General features: G+C 45.5%; 1 protein-coding gene across 3 annotated transcripts in view; it reads right to left on the reverse strand.

Annotated features, from left to right (window-relative positions):
- The window catches only part of LOC146866365 (NACHT, LRR and PYD domains-containing protein 12-like), a 396,927-nt gene that overhangs the window by 61,611 nt on the left and 317,541 nt on the right, over positions 1 to 17,775 (reverse strand). For all 3 annotated transcript variants that reach the window (XM_085636040.1, XM_085636045.1, XM_085636031.1), the window contains one exon: positions 16,945 to 17,028. In XM_085636040.1, coding sequence (XP_085492166.1) covers positions 16,945 to 17,028 — 84 coding nt within the window. The remainder of the gene's footprint in view (positions 1 to 16,944; positions 17,029 to 17,775) is intronic.

A 17,775-nucleotide genomic window follows, 5' to 3' on the forward strand; every position in this document is an offset into this window, starting at 1 on the left:
TTCGCAGTTTTTGGATCGCGCTTGGCCTCATCGCAGCTTTTTTTGCGTTTGTGTTTTGCATTTTTACGGCGTGACATTGATTTTAACCCAGCCATTTGATGCGTTATCTGGTGAGTATCGCATGGTACCGCCGTGTTGTGAATACTTGGTTAACACGGCGTAAATTTCCAGCGATAGACTGCGATGTTGTAGGTTGCGTTAAGTTACTTTTGCCATGATTATCACACGTTCTTGAGGATATGCCTGATAGTTTGTGAAAAAACTGATTTACAATTGACTGTGGCTCCACATAGATGCCTACTTTTTACGTGTTGCATTTTTAGCTTTGTTGAGAAGGATATTGTGCTTCTGTCTTGTCTTATAAAAATCTAATTATGAACTCTTTTTTTGCTTCGTGGGCTGATTACTGCAATGCTGTTTATTTAGTCTAGCTCAAATCTTCCCTTCATATGTTTCAGTTGGTGCAAAATGCAGTCACCAGATTGGTACTGGTAATATGCCTACCGTTGATGTATGACCCCTGTGCATACACCTATTAATCACTTTCTAAAAGAATAGCTCCTTCTATCGCCTTTGTTTCACACATCATCTTCCTTCTCTTCTGTTTCACATATCATCCCCTTTTCCCCTCCTTGTCTCCCTCTTGAACTCACCTACCCTCTTCTTATATCCAGGATGCCTAACCATATCCTCACTTTTCTCACCATCCTCATTCCTTTCTCTTGCTCGTGTACCGTCTGATCACACTCCTATCTAACACTTCCACCTCTGTCCATCTTCTGACACCCTACTCTCTGCTTTTCCCTCACATTTTTCTCTAGTTCACTACACTCACACCTCCCACTTGGTCATCCTCATCAACATCCTGAAACCTGGTTGGACACATCTCATATTGTTTTCCTCTCACACCTTTCTCAAAGATTTGCCTGCCTCCTACAATCTACTCCTACCAAGCATGTGTCGCTCTCTCTCTCTCTCTCTCTCTCTCTCTCTCTCTCTCTCTCTCTCTCTCTCTCTCGCTCTCTCTCTCTCTCTTACCTAGATCAACCTGGCTGTTTAGTTTTAATTAAAAAGAAGCACAATAAAGGGCTGGGCATTTAAAATGTGTTGGGACTTTGAGTGGATTCTTTCACTTTTTGCATATTGAAGAATTTATTTACACAGCTCTGACCTGTTGGCAATATTATATGCAACAGCCCTGCCACCTCCTGAGTGCCAGCCTCTTTGATAATGTTCAGAATACACATACACCACACAATCCTAGCTTTGGTGCTCAAATTGTTCAATTTGTTGACAGTCACCATTGATGTTGCAGGGTTTGCTTGACTTCAAGCTGTCACAGGAGGGGCTGTGGAAAGCAAGGAATGAAAAAAGAGCCCTTACCTTTTAAGGGAAGGATTTGATCGGACTGAGACTACCTGTGACATCACTACATGTGATGGATGTGATGGATGGCAATGCACCTTTTTATGCAAATTAGTTGTCACACTATTTTTTACGACTGGTGCCCTAATTTCACTTGATCTCAATGCAGGACACATGTAAATCTTACCCGACTCTGTCTTCTATCGATTCTAAGTTTACACCTACTTTTACCAATAAAAACCAAATCACTCTGAAGTGAGTGCAAGGCCGCATATAATGCTCTATAGGAAACCTGTAAAATAAATACATACATGATATACCTAAGCTAGCCATATAGTAGGTGTGCCCAACGGAACACTTCAGCAGAGTCTACCTGATAAAGCCCTGAGTGCTGCTCAAGACAAAGCAAGTTAACTTATGCCGTTATTATCATAATGTAAGAAATTGGGTTACTAGTTAACCAGAATGTGAGCCCTGGTCAAGCAGCAACCACAATAGTTGTCAGTGCAAGGAACGAGAAAATCAAAAATTAACCCGTGCTCAACCCCCTGCTAGTTTGGCACAGAGCAATCAGGCTTAATTTGGAGGCAATGTGCAAAGTATTTTATATTTGTGCAACACTTCCAACAGTAACACTGTGAAAACACACCACAAAAGAAGCCCACAACAGAGTTGTTTTTAATAAAACATGACCAAAACGACAAAAGTCTAACTAGTAAAACCAGAGATATTGAATTTTAAAGTTTTAGAGAAAATAGCGCCACAAGGTGTGAAGTGCAAACTGTGGATATTTAGTTGCGTCGGACCAGGACAAAGTCACAAGTTCAGGTCGACCGGGATAGAGCATAGGCCAGCTGCAGAAGCCCAGTTAGGTTCACTGAAGAGTGTACCTTAAATCCCGGTTTGCAGAGAATTGCGTGGATCCACATAGAAGATGCGTGGCACAGCTGTAGCGATGTGCCGGTTATGAGATGCGGTGAGGTTGCGGTGCGAGGTCCTGCTGCGTTGACGTCGAGGATCCCGTCGATGGAGCTTGCAATGCAAAGTCTGGCTTAGAGGATGCGGCGTGCAGTTAGGGCTATGCATCTGTTCTGAAGAGCTGCGAGGCTGCGATGCATAGTCTAGTGTCATTGTAGAGGCTGCCATCGAGAGATGTGAGGGCCTGTGCCAAGACTGCGTCACGCAGTGGCCACTGCTTTAAATGGGCCGGTACTCACAGGCACCGAGTACTGGCACGTCTTATTTTTATCACTCTGAATACAGGCATTTCTCTACTGCTGAGGAGAGTACCAGTAGTCAGGAAAGGTGGGCTCATTGGCAGCTAGTGCTGGTGAGCAATAGGCTGTCAGAGTGGAACCTATCTCTGACAGCCAAGGAACTTCTTTAGCCTTGAGCTGAGCCACAGCTGAACAATGCAGCGTGGGCTCATTTGCATAATGTCCCGTATTCACCAGCATGCTGTTTTTGACAGAGCAGGGTCCATTCAGGCCCTGTGCTGTCAACTACATTCATGCTATTGTGTACTTTTCTGCAAACACAGGAATCAAGGCAGGTCGCTGATAGCAGCAATTAAGAAAGCCATGGGAGGTAAGGAGTTTAAAAGGGCTACAGCCCCACCTGTGTCTTTTGTGTGGGTGTCTGTTTATGTCTGTGTGTTTGCCTGCTTGTGTGTACGTGTTTTTGTGAGGGAGAAAAGCGTGAGAATCAGGACACTCTCAGGAGGTACTTTAAAAGGAAATTTGTGAAATGCTTTGTTTGCATGTCTGCTTCTTTCTGTGTGTGTGCACGTTCAAGAATATATAGCTTTGCGCCAACAACAGCAAATAACAGTATGGCACTAAGAAGCTGCACATATTACAAAACAAGGAAATGTTAGCATATCATGGTGTTTGGCTTTCATTTTGTTTAACAAGGTAACCTGCTTTGTTTATATAAACACATTTCTCATGTGTTTTGGTAGGTGCTGCAACTGGTATAGAAGCTATTAAGTATAATCATGTCTTGCCCTTAGCCCTGCCCCAAGCCCCGCCTACTCACCACACCTCTAGCTTATTTTAATGAGTGCACTTATTTTTCCCCATTTAAAGCACTGTCAGTGGCACCTCTGAAGGCGATGCAAACTGCGGCAGCAATGCAATCTTTGCGACTGGTCCAATCCACGCAACAGTGGCGATGCCTCGGTCCTGCTTGGGGTTACGCTGCGCAGCAGAGGAGATGTATAAGTTGCGCTGGATCCAACAGAGGCTGGAGAAGCACTTTAAGCCCACTTCCAAGGGTCCATGACTGGGGTTGCACCATTTTGCAGGGTAGACTAACAGATGGCAGAGTCCAGGTAGAAATGCAAGGTTGTTGAAATTCTGTTATTTCCCTGAGATTTCAGATCAGGAGGCCAGCCAATTAGCCTCTGGAGTCACTCTGGGTTCAAGAGATGCAGATCCATTCCTTCTCACCCAGGCAGAAGGGGAGCAAGTAAGCACAGTAAAGCACTAGTCCAGCTGAGTGTAGTCTAGCATAGTGGCAGTACTTCACTAGCACAGCAGTCCTTCCTTGCAGAGTATCCACAGGTCCGGAAGTGTACTGAAGTGGTGGTGTTTCAGGTCCAGTATTTATAACCAGTTGTGCCTTTGATTTGGGGCAGAAGCTTCTAGAGGTTTCCGTTTAGCCTCCAGGCATCAGGCCTTCCCTGCCCTGGTTCCAGACTAACTAAAGGGGGAATGCAGACCTTTGTGTGGAGGCAAGACACAGCCTATTCAGGTGTAAGTGGGGCTGAGCCCAGCGGCCACCCTCCCATTCAGGCACACCTAAGCTTCCTATTGTGAGTGACTGTCAAGGAGGAATAAACAAAGCCCAATTGTCAGCTACACCTAGTCATATGACCAGAGACAGGCTACAGGCTACAGGAAGTAAATGGCAATAAAATGCCAATATCCTACGTTAGGATTTTAAATGTTGGTGCAGGTTAGTGCTGGGAGGTGAAGCAGTGTGCTACCACCTCTTCCTGGTTGAAAAGGCTCCCTTGAGCCAATGAGCTATCGAGCTTGTGGAGATGCACCTGTGCGCCTGTGAGAGGTACTGAGACCTGAAAAGATTGCGGCAGCCTGCTCAGCAACCCAAAATAAAATTCATTTTAATCTGTACTGATGATATCTAGAAACACGTGTCTACAGATTTACAGCACTAACCTGCACCAACTTTGGTGGAATACTCCGGTGAAATTTGAAATAAGCATGTACCATGAACTGCATTGACCAGAATGCTAAGGGGCGAACTGTGCTGGGAGGTGAAGCAGTGTGCAACCACCCCTTCCTGTTTGAAAAAGCTCCCTTGAGCCATTGAGCTGACAAGCTTGTGGAGATGTACCTGTGCGCCTGTGAGAGGTATTGAGACCTGAAAAGATTGTGGCAGCCTGCTCAGCAACCCCTAATAAAATTTGTTTTTATCTGTACTGATGACGGATGATATCCAGAAACACGTGTCTACAGATTTACAGAACTAACCAGCACCAACTTTGGTGGAATACTCCAGTAAAATTTGAAGTAAGCATGTACCATGAACTGCATTGACCAGAATGCTAAGGGGCAAACTGTGCTGGGAGGTGAAGCAGTGTGCTCCCACCCCTTCTTGTTTGAAAAGGCTCCCTTGAGCCATTGAGCTGTCGAGCTTGTGGAGATGCACCTGTGTGCCTGTGAGAGGTACTGAGACCTGAAAAGATTGTGGCAGCCTGCTCAGCAACCCCAATTAAAATTAGTTTTTATCTGTACTGATGGCGGATGATATCCAAAAACACGTGTTTACAGAGTTAGAGCACTAACCTGCACCAACTTTGGTGGAATACGCCAGTGAAATTTGAAGTAAGCATGTACCATGAACTGCATTGACCAGAATGCCAAGGGGCGAATTGTGCTGGGAGGTGTAGCAGTGTGCTCCCACCCCTTCCTGTTTGAAATGGCTCCCTTGAGCCATTGAGCTGACGAGCTAGTGGAGATGCACCTGTGCGCCTGGGAGAGGTACTGAGACCTGAAAAGATTGTGACAGCCTGCTCAGCAACCCCAAATAAAATTCATTTTTATCTGTACTGATGACGGATGATATCCAGAAACACGTGTCTACAGATTTACAGCACTAACCTGCACCAACTTTAGTGGAATACTCCAGTGAAATTTGAAGTAAGCATGTACCATTAACTACATTGACCAGAATGCTAAGGGGCGAACTGTGCTGGGAGGTGAAGCAGTGTGCTCCCACCCCTCCCTGTTTGAAAAGGCTCCACTGAGCTGACGAGCTTGTGGAGATGCACCTGTGCGCCTGGGAGAGGTACTCAGACCTGAAAAGATTGTGACAGCCTGCTCAGCAACCCCAAATAAAAATCGCTTTTATCTGTACTGATGATGGATGATATCCAGAAACACATGTCTACAGATTTACAGCACTAACCTGCACCAACTTTGGTGGAATACTCCAGTGAAATTTGAAATAAGCATGTACCATGAACTGCATTGACCAGAATGCTAAGGGGTGAACTGTGCTGGGAGGTGAAGCAGTGTGCTCCCACCCCTTCCTGTTTGAAAAGGCTCCCTTGAGCCATTGAGCTGACGAGCTTGTGGAGATGCGCCTGTGAGAGGTACTGAGACCTGAAAATATTGTGGCAGTCTGCTCAGCAACCCCAAATAAAATTTGGTTTTATCTGTAATGATGACGGATGATATCCATAAACACGTGTCTACAGATTTACAGCACTAACCTGCACCAACTTTGGTGGAATACTCCAGTGAAATTTGAAGTAAGCATGTAGCATGAACTGCATTGACCAGAATGCTAAGGGGCGAACTGTGCTGAGAGATGAAGCAGTGTGCTCCCACCCCTTCCTGTTTGAAAAGGCTCCCTTGAGCCATTGAGCTGACGAGCTTGTGGAGATGCACCTGTGTGCCTGTGAGAGGTACTGAGACCTGAAAAGATTGTGACAGCCTGCTCAGCAACCCCAAATTAAATTTGTTTTTATCTGTACTGATGACAGATGATATACAGAAACACATGTCTACAGATTTACCACACTAACCTGCACCAACTTTGGTGAAATACTCCAGTGAAATTTGAAGTAAGCATGTACCATGAACTGCATTGACCAGAATGCTAAGGGGGGAACTGTGCTGGTAGGTGAAGCAGTGTGCTCCCACCCCTTCCTCCAACGTGAAAGTACATGTTCTCCTTTTTAAAGATACATTGCACCCTGCCCTCTGTTCTGTCCTGAGCATACCATAGGGGTGACTTATATGTATTTGTGAGAAAGTCATCCTTTTTGCCCTGATCACCCCCATTTTTACTTGGTACTGGTGGTAACTTACCCTTACTGCGCCATGGGCTCCGCTTAACAGACCCAGGGCCAGTGCTCTGCTGTAAGGGTATATGGTCTAATTACAATTGACACTGACAGACCCTGAAAGTCCCTAGTAGAACACAGGGCTAGGGTGATTCAACCTACCTATAAATCCCCAGTATATAATAGGTCATGGAGATTTAGAGGCCCAGTAGATTACCTGCACTAGTATGTGCACTGATGTGTTGCATGTTGTCATTTTAAAGGAAGCCCTGCTTGCAGACTGTCTTGAAAATGAAATTATATGCAAATACGACTTTGGATTTAATGGTACTACCAAGGTCCATCTTATTTTACATAAAAGTCACCCTAAGGTCTCCCCTAGCTGCCCCATGGGTAGGATGCCTTGTAACTATAAGCAAGGACATTATTAAATAAGTTGTATAACCTCTGGTGGGGGGGTAAAATGCCAATTTCGTTTCCCCCCATTGCAGTGAATGGTTCCATAGGCTAACATTGTAATGTTTTATTTAAATATAAATATTGGTAAAACATGTATTGCAAAATATCAAATTAATAGTTGCAACAAATCCAACAACGTGTCACTGTTCAATTTGTAATAACTATTAAAGAAAATATGTTATAAAACTTTCTTTTCTGTGAGTCAAAGTCCAGATTCCATCTGCTTTCTCCTGGTTGGTGAGCCTGCTCCCAGGCTGTACCAGTGCCGTCTGATGAGGTGTGAAGTGTCCTGTCAGAGGACACAATAGGTTTCCTGTGGGCGGAGAAGTACAAGCTGCAGAGCAGATGGCTGGAAGGGGTGAGAGGTAGACAAACTAGTCTTCAAAGGGAAAATGTCACTTTAGGACAGCACGGGCTCACCACCACATCCTGCTTTTTCAGTCACACAGGAGCTTCTGTAATTAGATGAGGGAGAGGGTTTGAAAGGGAGGGTTTAGGAAAATTAGCCTCACCAGTAGGTACAGCTCCTCTGGAGAGACTTTAACCATTTTGGATTTTGAAAGAATGATAGGAATATGCCACACTTTGGAGGAAGTGGTCATACACTGCGGTGGCACCCTGCATCCCATTGGTCAGGGGTGCCCCCTTGCTGGCATCCCAGAAACCACAGGTAAATATGGGAGCACTGCATAGCTCCTCAGATCTGCTGCCAGAAGTAGCAAAAAGGATTGCCCTGCTGACTCCTTGGCCTGCACTAAGAGGATTGCACTCACCAATACTGCACCTGCTGCACACTGTGAGACTCAGTATCAGAAGGACTTTGCCTTACTCTGAAAGTTTAAGAAGTGGACTCCCTGCAAGGAACAGGTTAACCGAGCCCACCTGCATAATCTCCATCAAGAGTCCCCATCTTGGAGTGCATCCAGTGGACTTTTAAGGATTTGGTCAGGTGCATTGTGTGAATTGTAGTTCAGACAACCCAGAGACCATCTAGGAGAGTCCAGTCCTTTGGACTGGTGTTTTGTACACTTTGAACCTGAAAAAACTCTGGAGTTCTTCCCTTCGACAAGACTTCAAGGAGTTGACCGGGGCCTAGCAGAAACTCAAACCGCTGTTGTTGACTCCAAACCTGACCTGCTGGAGGGGACCACTTGACGATGAGAGAAAAGCCCCCAGAAAAGTTTCTAACTGCAAAGGCAAACTTTTACTTTGTCCAGGTAAAGTGGGACCAAAAGTGGTGTTACATACGTTTAATCACTAGACTGTGTTTTTCCCTTAAAAATTCATATCTCCAGTTCCCTACATTGGATTTTTGTCATTGTGGTGTCTATTTATTCATAAAAAATGTAACCTATTTTTATAAATTGGAGTTGGATATTTATTTTGTGTTGTGTCATACTTATTTAATGTATTGGTGTTGTAAATGCTTTGCACACCTGTCTCCTAAGTTACACCTGCTTGCTCGTTGCCAGCTACCAAGAGTTGAGCAATGGAATCATTTATTGAGACCTTGTCTGAACCTTTTATTGTGTCTGTGGCCTTATTACTAGTGGTAAGCCACTACTGATCACTACTAATAATCCACTTTCTAACAGTTTTAACAAGCATTGCAATGCAATAGGTCTCGCATTATAAAAGTGTGAGCAGTTGGCATTGCTAATAATAATGCAACACTAGCTATTGGCATTGTAAATGATAATAGCATTTATGTATGTGTTTGTTTTATAAAATAGATACAAATGCATTGTCATGAACAATGCCAATAGCTTAAACTTTTGCAAATGCAAGACCCATTGCATTGCAAATGCTTGTTTCAGTACTGCAGGCTTTTTTAAAGTTTTAGTCACTAGTCAAAATGAAATCCATTTTATCAGCGTTGCCAGTGCTCCTTTATGTTTAATGCCATAAATGAAACAGAATGTTCTAAGCAGATTGCTAAATAGCATCTCCAGCCCGATCACAATGTCTCGCTTCATGCTGGACAGTGGACACCCTGTTTTCATGCAGCGCCAAGACGGGGTGCACAGACTGATGTCTGTCAGCCTCCGAGGCTCAAAGCATTCCTTGCAACAGTCCGCTGTGTCAAGGTATTGCCATGTGTACAGCACACACTCTGCAACAGCAAGTGGTTTCAAAGTTGGGGGTGACTTCCCAAACTTTCCCGAGGTGTTCATAGTGTTTGGTGACAGCGTATTTATGCTGTCAGCCCAAAAAACTGTTTGTGGTTGTGTGTGTGTGTGTGTGTGGTTGTGTGTGTGTGTGGTTGTGTGTGTGTGGTTGTGGGCATGTGTGGTTGTGTGTGTGTGGTTGTGTGTGTGTGTGTGGTTATGTGTGTGTGGTTGTGGTTGTTTGTGTGGTTGTGTGTGTGGCTGTGTGTGTGTGGTTGTTTGTGTGTGGTTGTGTGTGTGTGTGTGTGGTTGTGTGTGTGTGGCTGTGTGTGATTGTGTGTGTGTGGTTGTGGTTGGTTATGTGTGTGGTTGTTGTGTGTGTGTGGTTGTGTGTGTGGTTGTGTGTGTGTGGTTGTGTGTGTGTGGTTGTGTGCGTGTGTTGTTGTGTGTGTGTGGTTGTTTGTGTGTGGTTGTGTGTGTGTGGTTGTGTGTGTGTGTGTTTGAGGTTGTGTGTGTGGTTGTGTGTGTGGTTGTGTGTGTGGTTGTGTGTGGTTGTGTGTGTGTGTGTGGTTGTGTGTAAGTGTGGTTGTGGTTGTGTGTGGTTGTGTGTGTGATTGGTTGTGTTTGTGTTTGTTTGTGGTTGTGTGTGTGTATGTGTTTGTGTGTGTGGTTGTGTGTGTGGTTCTGTGTGTGTGTGTGGTTGTGCTTGTGTGTAGTTGTGGTTGTGTGTGTGGTTGTGTAATTGTGCTATTGTGTGTGTGTGGTTGTGTGTTTGTGTGTGTGTGTGTGTTGTGGTTGTGTGTGTGTGGCTGTGTGTGTGGTTCTGTGTGTGTGTGTGGTTGTGGTTGTGTGTAGCTGTGGTTGTGTGTGTGGTTGTGTAATTGTGCTATTGTGTGTGTGTGGTTGTGTGTTTGTGTGTGTGTGTTGTTATGGTTGTGTGTGTTTGTGTGTTGTTGTGGTTGTGTGTGTACTTGTGGTTGTGTGTGGTTGTGTGTGGATGTACATTTGTGTTATTGTGTGTGTGGTTGTGTGTGTGAGTGTGTGGGCATGTGTGTGTGGTTGTATGTGTGGTTTTGTGTGTGTGGTTGTATGTTGTTGTGGTTGTGTGTGGTTGTGGTTGTGTGTAGTTATGGTTGTGTGTGTGGTTGTGTGTTTGTGTTATTGTGTGTGTGTGTGGTTGTGTGTGTTCGTGGTTGTGTGTGTGTATGGTTGTGTGTGTGGTTGTGTGGGTGGCTATGTGTGCTTGTGGTTGTGTGTGTGTGTGGTTGTGGGTGTGTGTGGTTGTGTGTGTGGTTGTGTGTGTGTGGTTGTGTGTGGTTGTGTGTGGTTGTGTGTGTGGCTGTGTGTGTGTGGTTGTGTGTGGGAATGTGTGTGTGGTTGTGTGTGTGTGGGAGTGTGTGTGTATGGTTGTGTATGCGTGTGGTTGTGTGGTTGTGGTTGTGTGTGATTGTGGTTCTGTGGCTGTGTGTGTGTGATTGTGTGGTTGTGTATGGTTGTGTGTGCTTGTGGTTGTGGTTGTGGGTGTGGTTGTGTGTTGTGGTTGTGTGATGTTGTGGTTGTGTGTGTAGTTGTGGTTGTGTGTGTGGTTGTGTGTTTGTGTTATTGTGTGTGGTTGTGTGTGTGTGGTAGTGTGTGTGTGTGGTTGTGTGTGTGTGGTTGTGTGTGTATGGTTGTGTGTGTCTGTGGCTGTGTGTGTGGCTGTGTGTGCTTGTGGGTGTGTGTGTGTGTGTGTGTGTGTGTGGTTGTGGGTGTGTGTGGTTGTGGGTGTATGTGGTTGTGTGTGTGTGTGTGGATGTGTGTGTGTGGGAGTGTGTGTGTGTGGGGGGTGTGGTTGTGTATGTGTGTGTGAATATGTGTGTGGTTGTGCATGTGGTTGTGCGTGCTTGTGTGTGTGGCTGTGTGTGTGGTTGTGTGTTGTGGTTGTGTGTGTAGGTGTGTGTGTGTGTTTGTGTGTGTGTGGGTGTGTGTGTGTGTGTGTGTGTGTGTGGTTGTGTGTGCTTGTGGTTGTGGGTGTGTGGTTGTGTGTGTTGTGTGTGTGGTTGTGGTTGTGTGTGTGTGGGAGTGTGTATGTGTATGGTTGTGTGTGTGTGTGTGTGATTGTGTGTGTGGTTGTGTGTGTGGTTGTGCATGCTTGTGGTTGTGTGTGTGATTGTGGGTGTGGTTGTGTGTTGTTGTGGTTGTGTGTGTTGTTGTGGTTTCGTGTAGTTGTGTGTGTGGTTGTGTGTTTGTGTGTGTGGTTGTATGTGTGTGGATGGGTGTGGGTGTGTGTGTGGTTGTGTGTGGGGTTGTGTGTGCTTGCGGTTGTGGGTGTGTGGTTGTGTGTGTGGTTGTGTGTGTGATTGTGTGTGTGGTTGTGGTTGTGTGTGTGTGGGAGTGTGTGTGTGGTTGTGTGTTGTGGCTGTGTGTGTGGTTGTGTGATGTGGTTGTGTGTGTAGTTGTGGTTGTGTGTGGTTGTGTGTTTGTGTGTGTGTGTGGTTGTATGTGTGGTTGTGTGTGTGGCTGGGTGTACTTGTGGTTGTGTGTTTGTGTGGTTGTGGGTGTGTGTGTGGTTGTGTGTGTGTGGTTGTGTGTGTGGTTGTGTGTGTGATTGTGTGTGTGTGGGAGTGTGTGTGGGAGTGTGTGTGGGGGGTGTGTAGGGATGGTTGTGTGTGTGTGATTGTGTGTGGTTGTGTGTGCTTGTGGTTGTGTGTGGTTGTGTGTTGTTGTGGTTGTGTGTGTAGTTGTGGTTGTGTGTGGTTGTGTGTGTGGTTGTGTGTTTGTGTTATTGTGTGGGTGGTTGTGTGTGTGTGTGTGTGGTTGTGTGTGTGTGTGTGTGTGTGTGAGTGTGGTTGTGTGTGTGGTTGTGTGTGGTTGTGGGTGTGGTTGTGTGTTGTGGTTGTGTGTGTAGTTGTGTGTTTGTGTTATTGTGTGTGTGGTTGTGTGTGTGTGGTTGTGTGTTCGTGTGTGTGTGGTTGTGTGTGTGGGGAGGTGTGGGGGTGTGGTTGTGTGGTTGTGTGTGTGTGTGGTTGTGGTTGTGTGTGGTTGTGTGTGATTGTGGTTATATTTGATTTAATGAGAGTTAAGCAGAGATGTCTGCATTCAAACCACTAGCGAGTAATTGTAACTCTGCAGCTATACATATCCCTTGTAATAAATACAAGAGGAACCAGGCTGGTAAATAAAATATACTTCCGACAGTAAGGTACTGTCATTTCTTTCCCAGCTAAATAAAAGGTGAGTACAAATATGTGCATGTTATAGGGCAAAAGTTAAAGGCCAGAGACAATTGGGAAGCAATCTTGTATATTTTGGGAACCAATGGAATTGTCAGAGTATTCCCCGTTTCCTTGAATGGACAAAATAGATGCACCATTTTTCTCACGATTGGATTTAAAAACCATTATGCTTGCGACTTTGAATCTAGATGACCGTTGTTTTTTTTTCTTAATTGCAAAAAATTGTAAGATATCATTAAGGAAGCTTTTACAGAGAGGTCAGGGGTTCGAGAGTAAATCCACATGCAAACAAGCATTGGCTGCGCGGCTCACTGAGAACATCAAAGTGGCCGAAAGGGGAGAAAGGAGGGGTGAGTGCAAGCCGAGGTGACAAGAAGGGCTGGGCGAGAAGGGAGGGAGAATGCCAGCAGTAGAGGAGCCTGATTAAATCTGAGGAAAAGGGAGGGGGAGAAGGGAGGAGGGAGTGCGAGCAGCAGCTGTGCACGTGCACACCATCGTGCACTCAAGCTTTAGGCTTGGGTAGCACTTTGAAAACCTGTATACTAAATGCTCTCCGAGCAGCGCATGCACGTTGGCTCAGCGAGACCTAAAAAGGAAGGTGTGAGCCTGATAAAAAGCATATTTTGCCAGGTCAAAATGGCAGTTTAAAACTTCACACACAGGCTCTGTAGTGGCAGGCCTGAGACATGTTTAAAGGGCTACATAAGTGGGTGGCACAATAAATGCTGCAGACCCACTAGTAGCATTTAATTTACATGCAATGGGCACAGTTTGTGCCACTTTAGTAGGGACTTTTAGTAAATTAAATATTCCAATTGGGTATAAGCCAATATTACTGCTGTAAATGGCCTTTTTTGCAGGGTTACCCCAAACTTTTTATCTTCCTCTTACTCTTTTTTGCGGAATTCTTTTTGTTGGCTTTAGTACTCTGAACACTTTACCACTGCTGGCCAGTGCTAAAGTGTACCAGCCCGCGGCTGTCCTCCTTTAGAGAAGTCTCCCTCGATGAGGTCACTACCACGCTGGCTAAAATGAGAAGTGGATCCCCCCTGGACCCAGCACCCGTCAGATTCTTAAAAACTGTTTCTCCCAGCACCTCACCTACCATTAGGGATCTGATAAACACATCTCTGGCCCAAGGCATAGTGCCCTCCTCCTGGAAGGGCGCAGTCGTCAAGGCCCTGCTGAAAAAGTCCAACCTAAACCCGGACGATTTGGCCAACTATAGACCCATTTCGCTCCTTCCCTGTTTCAGCAGGGTGGCGGAGAAATTGGTCAATGTGCAACTCTCCCAATTCCTCGAGACGAATAAAATACTACGTCAGTCACAAACCGGATTCCGGCCAGGCCACGGCACAGACACCGCACTCCTCTCCGTCATCGAGGAGACTAGGTGCATCCTGGATTCAGGAGGATCAGTGGCAGTGATCCTCCTGGACCTCAGTGCCGCATTCGACACGGTGGACCACCGTGTCCTCCTCCACCGCCTGGCCAAGGCAGGAATTGTGGGAGCCGCACATGCCTGGATCAAATCCTTCCTCACGGGACGTTCATTTCAGGTGTGGGACGGTAACTCCCGATCAGACCCCCTCCCGCTCACGCGTGGGGTGCCCCAGGGGTCCTCGCTCAGTCCCACCCTGTTTAATGTCTATATGGCCCCGCTGGAGGATGTGGTTACCCGCTATGGGATAAAAATAGTCAATTATGCCGACGACACACAACTCGTCGTCTCCCTGTCCCAGTTGGACAAGAACCCTGAAATCTTACTCAACTGCCTGCAAGACATACATACCTGGATGTGCGAATCCTCGCTGAAGCTGAACGGGACAAAAACAGAAATCATGCTGCTGGGCAACAAATGGTCTTCTGTCCCTCCCTCAGCCTGGCCAGACTCCTTCGGTGACATCCCCACGTCCAAAACAGAAATTAAAACACTGGGCTTCTGGTTGGAGCAGGACCTTTCCTTGAAGACCCAGGCAGTCAAGACCGCGGGGACATGCTTTGGTCTTCTCCGCTCAATTCGGAAGATCCTCCCCCTCCTGCCCCCCCTGTCCAGGAAACTTCTGGTGCAAGGGCTCATATTAGCATGCCTGGACTACGGCAACGCCGCATACTTCGGGGCTCCTGAAACCACCCTGACCAAACTTCAGCGCGTACAAAATGCCGTGGCAAGACTCATTCTCAACCTTCCCCCCAGAGCCCATACCACACCGGCCCTCAAATCTCTGCACTGGCTTCCGGTCCGCCAGCGAGTGGAGTTTAAGGCCATGTGCATCACGCACAAACTCATCAATGGGGTTGGACCTGCCACCCTCAAAGATATGATTACACCTTATAAAGCCCACAGAAACCTCCGCTCGGACAACGAACATCTGGCCACAGTCCCAAGATTCAAGAAGTCGCGCACCGGTGGACGCCGCTTCTCGGTTAAGGCCTCCTCCACATGGAACGCACTTCCTCGTCTGCTGCGTCTGGAACCCAGCCACACACTTTTCCGCAAAAAACTCAAAACCCTCCTCTTCCCCAAATAGTTCCTGGTTTTCGCCCGTCCTGGATTTTACAGTATTATAGCGCGGGGATGCCTTCGGGTCACCAGGCGCTTTACAAATCTCAAAATAATAAATAATAATAATAATATGGTTCTCCCCTAAACCTGGTAACATTGGTGTACACCTGATTGGCATATTTATTTTACATGTAAGTCCCTTTGTAAAGTGGTATTCCAAATACCCACTGCCTGTAATCTAAAGGCTGAGTGTGCCACTCACAAAAGCAGCATTTAAAACCTGTCTCAGGCCTATCATTGCAAGGCCAGTGTGTGCAGTTTACTGCCACTTCGATGTGGCATTTAAAACCACTTGCCAAGCCTTAAACTATACTTCTATTGCACCTAATTCACCCCTAGGATAGGCCCTAAGTGACCCTAAGGGCAGGATGCTGTGTAACTAAAAGGGAGGACATGTGTTTTAAGTTTTACATGTTCTGGTAGTGATAAACAGCTGAATTCCATTTCCACTGCAGTGAAGCCTACTCCTCTCACAGGCTAGTATTAGGGATTCCTTAAAACACTTTAAAGCTGTAATTCCTGATTGGAGAGCAATAGCTACATCATGTTTAATATCTGTGGAATCGTGGCGATAAATACTCTTTAGTGGTAAAGTTGGATTTGACATTACAATTTTAGAAATGCCACTTTTAGAAAGTGGACATTTCTCTGCTCTTAATTTTGCTCTGTGTGTCTGCAGTCTGTCTCCCATACAAGTCTAGGCTGGGTGACAGCTACACGTTGTGCCTTCCCTCTACACAGCCACAAACAGGAAGGACTGGGTGTGACAGAGGACTCATCTGAATTCATCTGCATTCTGACAGACTTCCTGGGCAGAACGGGGGAGAGGTGGCTCACAATTACTAATGAATAGGCTGTGTCCAGTCTTCACACAAAGGGCTGAATACTCCCCACAGATAGCCTGGAAGAAAGGACTGGATTGAAAGGGATTCTTGTGCACTTAACAGAGTTTCTTTAAAATCACCCCCTACATCAAAGGCACTTTTGGGATAAGTACCCGAGCTCTGATCCTACCAAATGAGTATACTACTGCTCGATGACAACGCTCTGCACGGCTCAGCGGTGATGCATTGCATTCACTTCACTGGAGCTCGATGATGACGTGGGACCCCTGTTGCACGACTCAACGACAATGCAGTAGACTCTCGACGTTGACAAAAGCTCAATTCAAAGTATTTCTTCAGCGGGACCTGTCTGGGTTCTGTAGCCGGCCTGCCCTCCATCGCAGTCGGACTAAACTTTGAATTTGCACCAGTCCCTCGTGACCTCAAGTAACCTTTTGACCACTAATAACTTCTAAGCACTGTTTTCACATTTAATCTTTAAAAATTCTTATCTCAACTACTACTTATTGGATTTTTGTCGTTTTGATTTTGTTTTACTCAGATAAATATTCTCTATTTTTCTAAACCTGCGTGGAGTCTTTTCGTGGTATTTTCATTGAGTTTCTGTAATTTAAGTGTTGTACAAATACTTTACACATTGCCTCTTAAGTTAAGCCTGACTGCTCTGTGCCAAGCTACTAGAGGGTGAGTACAGGTTAATTTACGGTGTGTATCTGACTAGAGTGGTGGTCCTTACTTGGATATGATGCAAACCTCTGCCAACTAGAGACCCCATTTCTAACAATTACCATGTTTAGAGGCGAGAGCACAAGCACTTTCGCAATGGTTTAGTGCAGAGTCCTAAGGCCAGCAAAAATGAGGGCAGAAAAAATGGAGGAGGAAAGAAAAAAGTTGGGAGAGGGGAAACCACCCTAAGGCTGACCCATCTAACACATAACTACTATAGAAGAGTCAATACATGCCATTGCCCTTCAAACACTTAGCACTCAAGCCTCAGTTAACAGGACCCAAATATTAAAACAACAATTATTGGACGAAGAAATCATTGGAGGTATGTTCGTATACTTACACAACCTCTTTTAAGGTGTGATTGAAGGATGTGATCTCCAAAAAATTTTCAACTGCGTCATATGTAATGTCATTTCCTTCAATCCTAAATTAAAGATCCAGATATTAGAGTAGAATATGATTATTTGGGAAAATACATAGTTTTTCAACTTGAATCCCATTGCAAGTGAGAAGATGGTTAGAGCAATTTACAGCTGTGCAACTAGGGCATTGTATAATGAGCACCATTAATTTACAGCACGTACATTAAGCTCACATTAATCATACTAAAAGCATTTGATTAGATTTTTTTTCATTTCAAGTGTGTGTAGAAAGGTGCACAGGCAAGTCGCAGCTGAAACTTACATCAGGGTAAATGGGTGTGAAGAAAGGCAAAACAAGAGAGCTGCAAGAAAGTAAGAGGAGCTGGACCAAACCCTAGAGACCTAGGTCACAATGGGACCTATTCACAAAGGCATTTTGGAATATGTAAAGTACTACTGCCGTAATACTATTTTACGTACTCTTACATGCTTTTGTGGACCGGCCCCAAAACATGTAAAATGGGGAAAAATTTGATTATTCATGGAATATTCATAGCAGTTTGTGCAAATAGAAAGCACTGTGCCCTCATAACACCTTTAGAAACGTTTACGTTACTCATATATGTTTTTTGTTAATTGTTCCCATAGTCTTCTCTGTGCAGGTCAGGATGAAGCATGGGAAGTATGAAACTCCATACACAGGTGGATCAGACACTGGGCTTGCGTGGAGAGGTGTACTATGGCCAGCCGATTCTCTGCAATGGTAGAAAAGTAGTCGTGATAGTTACCAGGATACAGTTAAGGGGCTG

Source organism: Triturus cristatus, chromosome 2_1 (genome assembly GCF_964204655.1).
Source record: "Triturus cristatus chromosome 2_1, aTriCri1.1, whole genome shotgun sequence".
In the NCBI taxonomy this organism is placed as follows: Eukaryota; Metazoa; Chordata; class Amphibia; order Caudata; family Salamandridae; genus Triturus; species Triturus cristatus.